The 17,055-nt window shown below is 33.4% G+C and overlaps 1 protein-coding gene across 1 annotated transcript in view; it reads left to right on the forward strand.

Moving 5' to 3' along the window:
- The window catches only part of LOC145671288 (uncharacterized), a 1,722,162-nt gene that overhangs the window by 591,928 nt on the left and 1,113,179 nt on the right, over positions 1–17,055 (forward strand). Inside the window, exon 2 of the mRNA XM_081740242.1 lies at positions 3,543–3,588. Coding sequence (XP_081596368.1) covers positions 3,543–3,588 — 46 coding nt within the window. The remainder of the gene's footprint in view (positions 1–3,542; positions 3,589–17,055) is intronic.

The following is a 17,055-nucleotide window of genomic DNA, read 5'->3' on the forward strand; positions in this document are numbered from 1 at the left end:
CAACTATCAGACATCGAGTGAAACTATTCTGCTATTGGAAAAAGCTATCATTTCTTATGTATCCAACCTCCATTTTCTACTGTCGCTGACTGTACATGAATGAACCATGGCCTAACTTAGGGTTTTATCACACTTTCGGCATGGGCGTGAGAACAAGTGAGGAGTTGGAAGGGGTTGGTATATAAAACTAACCTAAAGCAACTTATGTTTATATCTGATATGTAGTTTTTGAAGTTACTAGGATGAATAATACACTCCCGGTGTCGTTTAACCCTTTTAGGATTTCCACTTTTGGAGTTAAATTTTAGACTTTAATTCAAACAGCTACTACGTCCTTACTATTATGACATCATGGTTAATACCACGTTTTTTTTTTAAGAATGGAGCATACTTTTCACAGGTCCTACTTGCTTGTCCGTATTGTACACCCAAAACGGGAAAATTGGGAGAAGCCTGAAGATTTTTCGATTTTTTTTTTTAAATTTTTGCGCTCTCTGGCGCGGGCCTGGGTTCACGTAGGGATCTGCATTTTTTTTAAACAATACGTTGCTATGTACATAATACGTCTGCAAAATTTCAATCTTGTATCTTGAAAACTGAGGTCATGAGAAATTTTTCAGTCTGATGATGACTCATTCTTTTAAATCATGTACATAAAAATACGCCGCAAGTTGACCACTCAGTTCCGAAATGCATCTGGGGTGTTCTTTGGTCTATCCTTGAATTGATCAATAAAAACAACCTGACTTAAATACCTGTGGTAGAACCTAAATAAACGGTCAAAGACGATACTACTCCATGAAAACAAAAGTTATAAAAAATCCTAAAAGGGTTAAGTCCAAATTCATCCTTCATCAGCATGGAAACTAAGAGATGGGGATATGAAATAGATGACATGTAGTAATAGTTGAGAATGACCGATATAATCTCCAATTTATAGTGTCATCTTCGATGACATTTTAGTCCAAACAGGCACGTAGCCAAGGGGGGGGGGTCCGGGGGATCGGGACCCCCCTTCGAGACCAGAAATAAAAAAAATTAAGGAAGGATGAAACAAAATGAAATGAGAAAAAGAAGGATCAGCGTTAAAAATGACCTACAGGAAAAGGTTACTCTTTTTTACGAGGAGTTTGTATTACTTGCAGTACATAGTGGCGAGGTGAGCGAGATATCCTGGAAGAGTAAGGGAATTTGAAATTTCTAGAAAAGTTACGGAATTCTCAGAATTTCTGCTACTAGTCAGGGAAATTTCAAACTTCGGAAAGCATAGTGCTGTTGTGTAAGAGCTGGATGTTTTTTTTTTTTTAATCATATTTGTTCGTTATCGCATAATTGCATACATGCTATTTCAAAAACAATTTTCTACTGCTCCTTAAACCTGTCATTTGGAACAGACAGGAGTTGATGGAATAAAAAAAATATAGGAGGAAAGTTCTATTAGCATTTGATTCGACAGAGAAAGAAACGCAGATATTGTGAAATATTTTACAAGACATTATTGAATATGTATTTTTTTTTTTGTAATAGTGAATATGTACTTTCTATAATAGTTGAGGTCATAATGAAATGAAAATTGTTATATTTGAATGAACAGAGGAAGGACGTAAATATTGTAAAATCTTTTTCAATACGTTTTTTATTATTATTATTTTACTCGAGATTTCTTCATAGTTTATTAAAATACTCACCAACATATTCTCATATTATTATCCTAACAAACAAATATATGTCGATAGTAAAGTAGTTTATATTTTCGAGCTTCTGAGCCTTTAGAATTTCATGTCACTCCTCCCCCCCCCCCCGTCGTTAGGAAATCCTGGTTAAACGAACCAATACATGTTACAGTAAAATAGTTTAGAATGGTCGAGCCCCTGGTATGATGATCACAGTATTTCATGTCACGGACCCCCCCCCCCTTCACGAAATCCTGGCTACGTGCCTGAGTCCAAAGGACTACATTTGGGACTTTCATTGAAATGTTTATGCTAAAGGAGTGAAAAGAAATTCAAATGTTGCCCGGAAACTTATTTTCTCTATACTAAGAACGTCGTTTCAGCTAGATTTTAATAAATTAAAGAACTATCCCTTATTTTATGTTAATTTACACAGTAAAAAATGGTTGTGTTAATTCTACTCAATTTTAACACAGTGGTCACACAGGACAGTGGTTCCAGCGTGACTACCACTATGCGGTGATAATTCAACGCAGACCCCGCGGTGTTAGCGTTTAACACAGGCGGCGTGTAACTCTTTTAACACATAACCGGTGTTGAGCTGTGTTAAATTCGGATCTGTGTTAGTATTTTCGGTGTTGATTGGACACCATGTCAGGGTCGAAAGTGTGGGGAAAAGTGTTGAGTCTTACTAACGACCAACACGAAGAAAGTAACATAGTGTATAATGTGTTAATTATTTTGTGTTAATATTACACCATGTCAAGTATTAAAATAACACAGTCTCTGTGTTATTTCAACATCATTCTCTTGTTATTTCAATACACAATCTGTCATAATTCGAGATCAAAGCGGTATAAGTAACACAGTTTTGGTGTTAAATCAACACTTCCTGTGTTAAAATTCAAGGTCAGACCACCCGATTAACACTGTGTTTTGGTATTAGTTCGATTCCGGTTCTGTGTTAGTACGACACCTATTTCGGTGTTGAAGTAACTCCGTGTGCGGTGTTGATGGAATCATTTTTCTGTGTTGGAAAAGCTTGTTGTGTGCATGCTTACGATTGCCGAAGATTCTACTTTTAAAATAAGAATAGTAAACAACAGAATACTTCATTTAGAGAATCTGAATAAACTTTTCTGTCATCTTCCCCAACATTTATTGTGAAGTATTTCTTGATGGTTCGAAACACAACCTTCACCCACAACTTGTTCAAGAATGATAGAAAAGTCTTACCTATATCCTTATAGTATGTTTGCCTCTTAATCGTGTTTCTACTGGTTTTCCGCCATTTTGAAACAGTTCCCGGTGTTGACTGGTGAGCTCTAGTGCAGAGTAGAAGTGACACAGTAATACGATGTTGACATATTTCTCGCTGTTGACATATTTCTTCAGAAACATTATGTAAAACAACTGAGAACACATCGCGCGGTTGCATGTTGAAATTTTGCGAATACCTGGATTTGTTTAAGTATTTCTTTCTACTGTGTTTGACTGTAGCTTCAGATCTAAACTTTTATAATTAAATGGCCAGCATATTTGGCAATCATGCAGAAAACAACACCGAAGATTCTACACTTGTGTTAATTTAACACACAGGCTGTGTGTCACTTCAACTACCGGCATTTGACACACAACTCCGAATGAAGAGTGAGTTGTTCTAACCATCTGTTGGTGTTATATTTTAACACAATTGCGTTAACACATAGGCATGTCGTTGAAATAACACAACGATGTTTTACTGTGTACGTTTGTTTAGAACTTAGGAATCTCATTCTCTATGTTGTTTCTGAAAATAAATCTAATAGGTTGTGATATGTATGTATAAAATTTAAACAAGGAAATTATAGCAATTCTTTTATTTTTCAGGAACTGGAGGAAGGAAGTGTTACAAGAAATGAGATCATGTTTCCTGGTAAGTGAATTTTCTTATATTTTAATGGTATGTCTGGAACTCCTTTCTTTTTTTTTTTTTTCGAATCAACACACTGGAAACTACATCGTCTAAACCTATAATGAATTTAATATATATCTTTCTTACAACATAAAAGGAAAATGCAAAAAATGTTACCTATATGTTTATTTTTATTTTTAACTATATTTCTGTACACTCTATTTCACCACCTTAGACTTTAAAGCTTTATTTTCGTAAACTTCTTCATATGTATATGTATATATACAGTGGTGCCCACCCCCCTCATGTCCATGACGCACCACCCTCTTAATTGTCTATCCGTAGGTGTTCTTCCATGAAAAAAAAATCTTTTCGATTAATTTTTACACCCCATCAAACATATTTATATAGATTTTTCAACCCCTCCCAAATATTTCAATGACGCAGTTTGCGTCATAGCCCCCCCTTGGGGGCACCCCTGATATATATGTATTTTCTGTATACGTATGTATGTATTCAAGGTGTTACAAAAATGTGTCACAATATTTTGAAAACACATTCCTCAAATCAAAATAAGAAAAAAAAGTTAATATAGATTTGTGCTCAAAAGTGGATAGTTTCGGAGTTATACGGTGCCGAAAACGTGAAGTAAGTTAAATTTAAAAGTTCTTAGCTCCGCTACTATGGAATCTATTGTAACTGGGTCAAGACATCACTGAGGTACTGGTATGTGAACTATCCAAATATCCATGTTCAAGAATGCTGCAGTACTTTCACACCAATTTTTAGAGAGGTAGGTGGAGAGCTATCAACTACTATCAAACAGCCTCTCTCAAAAAAGATTGTGCAAGTACCGGAGATTCGGAAAGATGGATATTTGGATAGTTCAGGTATAGTTCCTCAGCGATGTCTTGACCCGACTACGATCGGTCCTATAGTAGTGGAACAATGTTAAAGTTAATCTTTTCACGTTTTCGGCACCCTATAACTCCGAAACTATCCACTTTTGAGCACTGGTGAAGTTTTTTTTTTCTTATTTTGATGTGAGGAATCTCTTGATAAATTATCTCAACTTACAGACAATTGATTATCAAAGTAATACGGCATGTACACACCTCGATAAAACTCAGGCGCGCACTCAGAAATTTTTATTGGGAAGGACCAAAATTTTGGTGGTGGCCTCTACGTCTATGAAATATTGCACGGATATTATTCTCCGTTCGAAAAGACGATAAATAATTGTAAAATACTTCTTCTCATAAGGTAACTGCAGCTGCAGGAATATACGCCAGTGAAGCTAAATACGCCAAGTGTTCAGTGCTGGGACGTTTCCGACGAAATCCGCTTCCAATAAGTGCCACGGCCTTTGACAAGTCCAATTTGACGAATACTCCGCGAGACTTCACCGAGACCATCACGCCGTACAGTGTAGATTGCTTCGGGAAAGTTCAGTGGAAGGACATTATTACTTCAATAGAGGTAAGAATCCATTATTAGTACCGTGCTAACTAAGAACATTGCCGATTGTTTATAGCAATGTACGCCTTATTTCGTGTCCGGCTAGGAACATTTTGTCTTGAAAGTGTAATTTCAGTATTTGTGATTCCATGGCTACTAAATCAATACCAACCATGGTGCACCGAAATACGCCAGGGCTTGTGGAGGATTTGACTGCAGAAGACAAAAGTATTTTCACTTGTCCCACACGTTCGATGTAATTTCGGTGTAGTATTTTAAAGTCACAGTACAGTGACACTTTTCCTTTATCTTCTTATGAACTAAAACTTTCAGTTTGGAACTTCATTTCAACTTTGGATATTATCGTTTTTAAATTTTGTCTTTTTATCTTCATCTTGCACATTGGTTACTCTAGCTTCAGCCATGTTGTGTACTAATATTTGAGTTCGTATAATACAGACGATGTGAGCAGTTGCAAGATTTATTACAGGTTTCTAGCAGTATCCTAGACTTGGCGTAAATACCTGCATGTGTTATTAAATATGTCATTTCATAACACTTTTTCTTTTACCTTGGGTACAAAATAGATGTGAGTCGCATCATTTCCACATTTATTTCTACACGCGGAAAACGCTACTCTGCAACGCACATGTCTTGTTCTTCGTGTTTCATGAAAATTAAGGCCATAAAAAATCCAACGCCCTTAACATGCCGTATTTACCTGTACTTATCTTATTTTAAGAAACAATGATAGAACTAGAATATTTTTATAAAAGAAAGAATACAAATGAAGTGTAAGATCAAATTTTCATGCTACACCAAACATTTCTCTGTTAAACAATTATAGTATTTTGAGAAAGTGTACAAATGCTTGTTGAGTTAGGAAGTTTGGGGGAGGTTCGAACCCGATTGTTCTCCCCCTCGTGGATTGCTCCTGATACAAACACTACGTTTAAAAGTGTATTTTTAACGGTTTGGTCATTTTGTCTTGAAAAGGCGATATATACTGGATCCATTTCAAGATATAAGTACATTGAAGAGAATTGTGTTTGATTGTCTTCGAAAACAGGTTGAAGATGACATAATCTCAAGTAGTATACAAGGAAAGAAAAGACAGTGTGTAAACCAATTATATCATTTTACTTCTACGCGCATTTCTGCTATAATCTATACGTAGTCTACGCCTTGCTTTTGCTCTTCCAGGATAGGCAAATTCTCGGGATGATATTTTTCGGGAATATTCCCTGGGAATATTCTCCAAAATGGAAATATTCCGGGAATTTATGTACAAATACACAGAAAATTGCATTATATTACTATATTATGATTTCAAGGTTAAATTCGTTTTCTTACCACAGTATACTTATTATTGTGTCTTCAGATGATTCTTTAAAATGTACCATATATTCTGAACGATGTTACGTTATTTTAATATATTTAGAGAGTACGCATAAATGTATATGTACTTACAATTTGTTTTATGGGAGTAAATATGCCTATGCTAAAAAAAATGGTATAGGAAGTCCGCATATTTTTACACAGCTAAACAGTTTAAATTTATATGTTAGTGGATATTCTAAACTTGACCCTACTACTGATACTAAAAACATATTAAATTTTGAAATGTTATAAACAAATTAGATTGGGTAACTGCCAGAAGACACATGTCTCACCATTTTGTCAACATTTGCGCATACACATTTATATCCACAATAATTGTAAGATACTGATTGATCTTCATAATTTTGCACGTAGCATTGCCACGCATTATCTTTCTTCCTACCCATTTCTGGAAATTTAATGCGTTAATTCACAGTAAGAGAAGTCCGAGCAGATCCTACCTATTCAGAAATTCGAGTCAGAGGAAACAGACAGCCCGACGTCTGTTACTAACAGTGGTTCGGGTGTATTGATCTCTATTTATACAGAATTTCTACGTTACTTTTTGGTTTCATTTCATCATTTGTAAATTAGTGCTTCGCTACTTTTTAGTGCAAATGAAAGTGGAACTTAAAAGAGATCATATTATTAGTTGTATAAAGTACAGTAAATGAATTTTATATTTTTAACCTTCAAATTTAAAGCTGAGAAGTAAATGAAAATAAAGTAGTTAGTCATGTAGTTCTTCTAATTTGGAAAATAAAGTAAAGAAATGGAAATAAATCTTTTCCCGGGAATTTTTATGCCAGGGAGAAAAACGGGAATATTCCCGTTTGTTACTTTCCTTCCCATCGGGAATATTCCCACTGCCAATCACTAGTGCAGACTGATGTAGATAACGTGGATTAATGTTATTTTCTTGTACAGAAACAAAATATTCATGTGCAAATATGTGTGCACAAAGTCGAAACTTTTAAGATAAAGTTAGTGTTAAGTAATTACAATTTTTCTATGTTAACTATAAATAAGGTATTATCACTCATGAAAATGACACTTCCTTGAAGCATGAATTATGAATGACAGAGTGCTACAAACATATTTATTTTCGTTATTTATGTTTGAAAATAGAGGTAATATTCTTTCTATAGTACCATATTGCAGGATGCAGACATCTGGTCAACCTGACACTACTGTATAAACAGCACGCATTATTTTTATATTACGTCTACTCATTTCGAGTACATGCATATCAACATATTACAACGAATCTTTCACTTTAATTTTAAAGAAAGAACTTATTTCAAGTTCTACAATCAAACCTACATTTCTCGTCTTTCCCAGCTACTAGGACTTTTATATCATTGAAAACTTTTGATTGGCCTATATAGTTCTATATTGTCTACATAGATCACGTAGTCTACATTGATTACAATGTCTACATATTGTTTACGTATAAGCGTAGACTAGCAATTTTTACGTGTAGGTGCACACCAATGGTATAAGCAACATAAAATTGAAGCATGCTAAAAAAGTTCCATAAAATTTATCCGATTACAAATAAATAAAACAAAATAAACTTTCCTTTGTTTGAAAATTAGAAACAAGCCTATTGTATAAGGTTCAAAATGATTAAGAACAAGTGCGCACTCGATATATATATATATATATATATATATATATATATATATATATATATATATATATATATATATATATAGAAGAATCCAAACTTTGTGAGTCTAACATTACAAGATATTGCATTTATAGTATATATTGCACCAAAGTTATTCTACACTAAGTAAAACGATAGAAGTACCATCACCACCAATATTTTCAGTAAAAAAATAAAACTTACATTGTTTTGTATATAAGAAAAATAGAGTATACATGAACGGAAAGACCAGATCTTTATACCACATTACTCATTTCTCTACTAAAGAAACGTAGCTTTATTAAGAAACTGCACAAATGTATGTAGAGTTACAAAGCTTCGGGAGGGGAGGGGAGTCCGGATATGGTATAACCCTTGCGTGAGTGCGCCGCTAGTCGAGAATAGGATCAAACAATATGTGTGTAAATTCAGTCATACCTGGAAGTTGGAGCGTGAACAATGATAAGTTTGTAGAATAATATTCCATGATAAATTTTATTTTTCTTAAATGAAGTCTAATAAATATAATTTTGCGTTTTCGTTTAGATTTGTCAAATGTCCTCATTGCTAGAAGCATGAAATTGGCTATAAATGAAGTAATAAGATAGAAATAAGATAAATCCACCAACAAGTTGAAAACTAAAATATATAACTAAAATAGTATGTTAACTCCCCACGATAAAGTTCGTAGAACTTATTGCACTTTAATGAAGTACAGCAATATTTTCTTCAATAATACTTTCTTCACATGCTCCATTGCTTGAGACTGAAAGAAGGTATAATTGTGTATTTATTCGCATATTTGAAAGAATGTATACTCATGTCCAAAATTATTGTCGTATATCTATAACTGTCTTCTTGTATAATAATATAACACAAGAATAAAATTTGATGATGATTTTGCAGGGTACTTTTAATAGTGATACTATGTCTATAATCGGGAAATGTATATTTGTGGTAAATTTCATAGAAGAAGAATTATAAATACGAAAATTATGAGTAAAATAAAATGTTGCTAAATGGACAGGAAAATTTTATTTTCGTTTTATTGTTCTTATTTACTGCTCTTTTAACATGAAATTTGCCACATGCATGTCTTTGCCGATTATACACACAATAACATTATAAGAAATACCGGGAGAATTCGTTATCAAATTATATTCCTAGAACAACATATTTATAGACATGCGACAATAATTTTGGAAATGAGTGTACGTTCCATGGGAAATTGCAGAATAAATTCTCCAATTTTCAACGAAGATAGCATTTTTTCCTCCGAAATTTTTCTCTTTTCCCCTTGCTATTGAATCAATCACAATAAAAGTTGGAACTCGTGTTACAATACTTCGTCATCCGAAGGTGCAATAACTGCTTTAAGACAGGTTAGGCTAACCCAAAGTAAGTATGAATAAAAGCGCCTGCGCTCGAACCTCTAACTTTAGAGTTCAAACCTTTGATTTACGGTTATTTGTAATTTCAGGTTTAACAGAGACAAATATTTTAAAGAATGTATACTTTATGAGAAAAGATATATTTAAATAATATATTTAAAGTTTACTTTTTTAAATTATTGTTGAAAGTCTTTGTATTTAATGAGCCTTCTCCAAAATCAATGCAAATGAATTGTGCTGTCACCTTCGGATCTCTTTTAAGCTATAAGTTTGTGGACGTTTATATGTTTGTGGCCAATCCTTCCGACAATGAGATATCAGAAACTACAGGCTCTAGAAAGATGACGTTTCCACTGATCGATTGCAAATTTTGCGTATATTGTCCAGTTCTAATTGAATATTTAAAAACATTGTAATTATTTCTTTATTACATTTTTACGGGTACACGAAAGTCTTGAAATTAAAAAAAACAACACTAAAGCATCATATCATACTCATTATACATTCCAACACCACATAATTGCATACATAGGTTGCATATCTATCAGGCGTTGCTTTCATGACCAAATAATGAAAAACGAAGGATAACCACTTCTCCAGTCTAAGTTGAATCTTTATTGTTTGAGGTGTTTTGCCCAATGAACAGCATATATCACTGATATAATTAATTGTGTATGTAATGTATTTGCTTATTACATACTGTATGCAAGAAGAAAGAAAACACTGATCATACATGAATTAAAACTCCAACCGGAAGTAGGCTCAAATCTTGCAAATGGTGCGAGATATTTAAAAAAGTAATTGAAAAAAAAATCTCTTTACGGTACCTCTAGCCGATTTTTATCAAGACATCTTTCACTTGTGTCCGTAAAGAGACATGTAGAGATGTGAGGAATAAGAAGGAGATTCATGCTCATATGCCAATGATGCGCTGTGTAGAGAGCGCAGGTTCAGCTAGTATATATACTAAAACTTTTATTAGTATCTCTTAACTAGTTTTACTCTGATTGCCTATTGTCAGACAGAGGATGGACAAATAGACAAAGTTGATTTATAATATTTATCGTACTTGTAGATAACATACTTTGGAAGTACAAAATATTTCCAAACGGAAGTAGAGAGCGATTTCTCGGAAATGAGTCACAAAGGAACTAAATGTTATTCTTCACAGAATGTTGAAGAAATTGTTAAAACTTTTATTCACATCTGCCTTCAATTTCGTTGTCTTTTCTTTGTCTTTTCGTGTGGAAAAAATTAAACTTTCTGAAATTCCAGCGCACGAGGGAATTTAGTTGGACTTTGTGTTACTACATCACTGCAACTGCCATTATTTCTGGGTTTGTTCGCTTTCTTTTACTAGCTTAAGTAGCTCATATATGTAAAATTAAAAATTAAGGGAGCATATTGTCATGGATTTTTCAATCTTCTAAATTCGCCCTCACTTCTTTGTGCTACTGTTATACAGTAGCGGGGTATTGTCCTTAAGTCAGAGATTGTAATATCAAAGGTATATGCACTCTTTGGTCCCGAATGATACTTCAATATTAAGATAATACTGTTTCGTAACTTAAAAATAGAGAGTAATGTTTCTTAACTTTATATGAATAGAGAATGAAAATTAAATAATGAATGTTTCTTAAATGACCATGACAATACATGTATTCAAAAGGAATATTTCTTATTTCTGAATACGGTTATTCTTAAGAAGGATATTTCAGGAAGAAATGCAGTCACTTAGAAATATCAAACAATATAATATTTAATGGAACCAGGTTATTAGAATTTTGGTAGTAAATTAAAGGGTTACTTTAGATGCATCAGTCTATTTACATATAGATATGCACTTACATTGAATTTAGACAACCATAGTTACAAATAAAAATGAATAGGAGTGAGTTTAAGCTTGTTCAGGAGGAGACGTCCATGCACATGAACTTCTTGAATAATGTCTCTTTTACATATCTGAAAATAAAGGTATAATTTACAGTTTGATTATAGAGGAAGGTGCTATTTCGACCATATTGACACTAAGTTGTTGAGTTTGATGATATTGACAATTGAAGCTTCTGGCTGTTTGTTTATTTTGTGGTCTGTTTATATATTTTTCGGTTTCTTGCCTTTCACCTGTATAAGTTTCTTGTTTGTTTATATATTTTGATATTGAGAGTACATTTCTATGATTTAACTTCCTAGAAAATAAAGCTGTTTATTTGTTTATTTTTGTGTAAACAAAACCTTTTACTTTGTCACTGCCCTGTAAAAAACTTAATATACATAGAAATTTTTATATAACTACATTACAATGTGGACAGAAAAGAATTTTATTGGCATATTTATGGATATAAGCTTACGTTCAATTGCTATTAGTTCTATAATATTCGGTTATTATTCTTTTTTGAACATAATGAACGATTTAAAGTAATTTAGTGTAATTTCTATATAAAAGTTGTTTCGATTTGATTAAATACTCTTTGAATGATATAGGTATACGTATAAAGTTGAAGGTATATTTTAATTATTACTTACGTTTCGTTTCGTTTACGAAATTAAAATCCAAACCACTTCCACATTATAGAAGGATTAAAATGGGATTTGGAAAATTTTAATAATTGATTCGTTAAATTAATTTGACTTCAGTTGTATATACCTTTACTACACTCATCTTTGTTCGTGCTCGCAAAGCGTATTTGCAGTTTTTTCTGTTTTATTTTCGTTCACCTCTTTTTTTTCCTCATTGATTGTTCTCTTTTGTGCAAGAAATTTAAAATGGAAAAGCTGAGTCAAGCATTGGTAAGTGGAGAAATTAATTACTACTGTGGAAGTAGATTGTTGGTGTTTTTCAAGTGACTGCAACCACTTCTTGACAATACAAGAACGTATTGGAGATATGTATAAAAAATGTGCTTTTCTATGTTAAAAGATTGAACATCTTTGCCATATACTCAATGTTAATGGATATATTTGCGACACTCATGGAAATTCATACGTATATTGCTCTCTTCCTGCATCCTTTTAAGTACCGATTTTTCAGAAATACATCAGTAATGTGTTGCGCTGAGAAGTAAAGTGTCTTCTTACGCAAACTCTATTCTAAACCTTCAAAACCTTTTCTTCTTTTAAATTTTTAGAAATAGCCGGTTGCACAAACGCAACGTAAGGCGGCCGCCCCCTTCGCTATTACAACTAAAAGTGTAGATCAGGCCCAGCATTGCTTGGCGCTTGTTTCTGAAACAAAATGAATACATGAACACCAATGATAACCAACAGATAATGTCACAGTTTGCTGTTCCTATTCTCAACTAAACTACATAGAGAAGACAAAGAGTTGACAGACAACTTAGAGTTGACAAAATGCAGTAGTGACCGGCAAACTTTGTCGGTTGTTTTGCAGATACACTATTCGTAGATTCACAACCAATCGTACACTGCCAACACTTGTTTATACCCCATTTCCTTACCTCGTTCTTCCGTTCCTATGCTCAACCTGTTCCTTTTTACCTGTTTCTGATAGTAAAAGCGCAAGGCATACGTTATACATCTGTCAGTTTGAGTTTACTGTTCTCCACAATATTGTGTTCTATAATATGGTAATAATGCAATAGATTTTTTAAAAATGTATTTATTTATTTCAAAAAGCTGAACAAACAAAACGCAATATTCATTAAGATGCCTAATCTCTAACGTGTTTATGATACAGTTGTAAGCTAAGCTTAAAGCGTGTTTTAATATACTAGAATAATTGGTTTTGGGTCAATCCGTCTGAAATGGTCTAAAGATGGCGAAAATGGTTCCTCGACCGTCTTCGAAAATTATAGAAATTGGAGTGTGATGAACTTTGTGTATGAGAAGGTCAATAACATTGTTCACGTTGTTGTATGTACAATTGTTCCCGAATGGCGGCGATCTTTCTTGTCGGTGGTGTGCTAATTTTTGCATATGCAAGGGTTTACGAAAACTAAAGTTGCTCAGGATGTACGAATCAGACGAACACCAAACAAAGACGAATGTTTACAAGCGAGACGGAGGTACATGGAGAACATATACTCTTCCTTCTAAATAAACACGCAGGGTTGCAAACCAATACATGATATCACTAGAAAAGTACAGAAAATTACACTTTTATTAAAGGGCCTGTATTTTGGAATGGCATAAAGTGGGAGGTTCATAAGATTTTGCTGAATATTATTGCATGTAAAGAGTCTGCAGAAATATCCACATCTATGATACTATTGGCACCATAGATTTATGGTGGTCCAAAGGTTGAAGTCTGTGATTTTGATAGCATATTTGGGGCGTAATATCTCAGGAGGGCAAAGTGCTAAAATTGCTGCTTAAGCCACAAAGTAGTTCTGTATGTGAATAAACTATTACAAAAAGTCATGACTGATATTACAGGTAAAAACGTGAAGAAAGCAGGTGCGTGACGATGGTCCTAGCCAGGACAAATTTAAATGTTTTAATATATTTCATGCTAGATCTCAAAAAGTACTCATGGTTCAGCAATTAGTTCCGCTTTCGTTTGTGTTCAGTTGTGTAGAAGCTTGCGAGTGACCTTTGTTTCGTCCTTCTAGCTCCATGATCATTGCAGCATCTATATGGTAAGGGACTTAGCCCCCACTTGCACCCACGATACCCATCGTCGAACTCTACCATTATTATTAAGGCACTTAATGTATCAGCAAAGTATCATTGAAATCCAGTCTCAGTTACGGTAGTTAATGTGTTCACAAGGTTGCGTTACACGTATCTATCCTATCCTGCTGAAAATGGTGTATTTGTGGAAAATATTTAAAATGATTGTTGTTTCCCTTCTCTCCTATAGCTTTAGAGCAATAGCTTTTAGCAGTTATAACAAGTTCTCACAATTACACGATTTAAGCAGTGTTGCAAACTTCAGCAATGTTTATCATATCTCCGGGACGGTTTGAGATATCGAAATGCTGTAAACGTCAAAATAATTTACACATCCTTTACAAACCATACAAGTAACTAGATATGATACTTATCTTAGCATTTTTTTTTTCAAAATAAAGGCTTTCAAAAAACATTAAAATTTCCAAGCCCTGGTAACTTCGTTCCTATTCATTCAAAACAACTCGTATTATGACCATGGTATTGAAGATCAACGTATTTTCGATGTGCATTATCCTGAGCATCTCCGTTATGCTGTATTTGTGTTAGAGGCTTCCGAACTTTGGATGTTTGTGATACTATAACATTTTTAGCTTGCAATACTGAATAATAAAGATAATATGTTAAGTTTATGTTTGACATGTTGATTTGAAATATGTAATAATCTGACGTAATGCCATTTGAAAAATTATAACTTTACATTGGGTTGGCAACTCTGTTTGTTGGGTCTTTCAATGTAATACATATATTGATGTCCCACTCCATATACTTGCTTTGTGCAAAGTTTCGCTTTTCATTCTCTTTTGGCTTTTCCTTTATAGCGGATGGTCAAGATAAATTGTCCACTCTGTAGACGTGGCAATGATTATGGAGCTAGAAAGACGGAACAAATGCCATTCGCAAGCTTTCACACAATTGAACACAAACAAAAAGGCCTAATTGCTGAACCATGAGTACTTTTTGAGATCTAGCATGAAACATATTAGAACATTTAAATTTTTCCTGGCTGCGACCACTGTAACGCACCTGCTTTCTTCGCGTTTTTTTTTCTCCGTGTAATATCAGTCAGGATTTTTTTTTTTTTGTAATAGTTTATTCACATACAGAATTACTTTGTGACCTAAGCAAGAGATTTTTAGCACGTTACCCTCCTGAGATATTACGCACCAACATGGTAAAAATCACAAACTTCAACTTTCGGACCTCCATAAATCTATGGTGCCAGTAGTATCATAGGTGTGGATATTTCTGCATTCTCTTTACATGCAACGGTATTCAGTACAAAATTTATGAACCCCCCACTTTATACCATTCCAAAATAAAGCCTCTTTAAAAGTGTGATTTTCTGCACTTTTTCTAGTGATATCATGTATTGGTTTGCAACCCTGCATATTTATTTAGAAGCAAGAGTATGTGTTCTCTGTGTTCCTCAGTCTCTCCTGTAAACATTCGTTTTTGTTTAGTTTTTGTCTGATTCGTACGTCCTTAGCAACTAGCTTGCAAATGCAAAAAATGGCACTCCACCGACAACAAAGATGATCGCCATTCAGGAACACTTGTACACTCATGTCCAAAATGATTGTCGCATATCTATAACTGTCTTCTTGTAAGAATATAATTTGATAATGATTTTGAAGGGTACTTTTAATACTGATATTATGTGTATAACCGGAAAGTGTATATTTGTAGTAAATTTCATAGGAAAAGAATTATAAATACGAAAATTATAATGAGTAAAACAAAATGTTGCTAAATAAACAAGAATATTTTATTTTCGTTTTATTGTTCTTATTTACTTGTCTTTTGACATGAAATTTGCCACATACATGTCTTTGCCGATTATACACATACTAACATTGTAAGAAATACCGGGCGAATCCGTTATCAAATTATATTCCTATAACAACATATTTATAGACATGCGACAATAATTTTGGACATGAGTGTACATATGACAACGTGAATAGTGTTATTGACCTTCTCATACACAAGGTTCCTCACACTCATTTTTTTTTTTTATATATATAATTTTCGGAGATGATCCGGCGACCACCTGTGGACCACTTCGTATGGATTGACCCTTTTGTATTCATAATAAAGATACCTTGCGTAAAAGGTAAGTTTTCATTTATTTAATTAGTATAATAGTCGTAGTACACATTGTATATACATGCATGCGTGATTTTCAAAGAGCATATAATTAATTGAAATACTCACTTTCACCTTCCTCTGTTATAGTAAAATAGTGTGTTACTTCTTTATAGATTTTTCATGCATGAGGTTCGGTATACTGATGGAGAAACTCCCACAGTAAAGAACATAAACTTTCTCTTTTTATCAAATGTACATATAACTGACCAGTAGTAATTAAGTTGTGCATGAAGTTCAATGAAATGTCAACTAGATTATGCAGTATTTAAGAACAACATGGGAGTCTTTATATAATACTTTAATTAATATCAATTTTAAAACTTTTAACAGCTTTATATCAGTATAATTATAAAGTTTTCATTACATATTATCATCTTCTTTATATTTGTACATAACTCTCGTGTTTCGTTATGTAATTAAAATCATTTATATTTCTCCCATGGAATTCCCTAGAGGGCTGTATTCAAAACTAGAATGAAATGCTCAATATATAGCCGTAATCAAATTACTAATTAATTATTGATCATTATGTTTCTGTAAAACTGCGTAGAGTATTAACATAATTGCGACAGTTCGATCTAATTTTTTATTATTTAATTATCATCTGATTATTAATTTTTAAACATAAACACAAATACAATTGCAGTTGGTTTTAGCTTTCGACATTTGATCCGAGGTTTCACTCGTTTACTAATATATATTCCTAATATATATCTACAGGGTGGAAACAAAGTCCTGTTATCCCTGAAAATAAGTAACATAAACCACTAAAAGTACGTAAATAACTACGTGGAAAAAACTGAATGACATGAACAACAATACTTG

The sequence above is a fragment of the Thermobia domestica genome, chromosome 15 (assembly GCF_964235325.1).
Source record: "Thermobia domestica chromosome 15, izTheDome1.hap1.1, whole genome shotgun sequence".
Lineage (NCBI taxonomy): Eukaryota > Metazoa > Arthropoda > Insecta > Zygentoma > Lepismatidae > Thermobia > Thermobia domestica.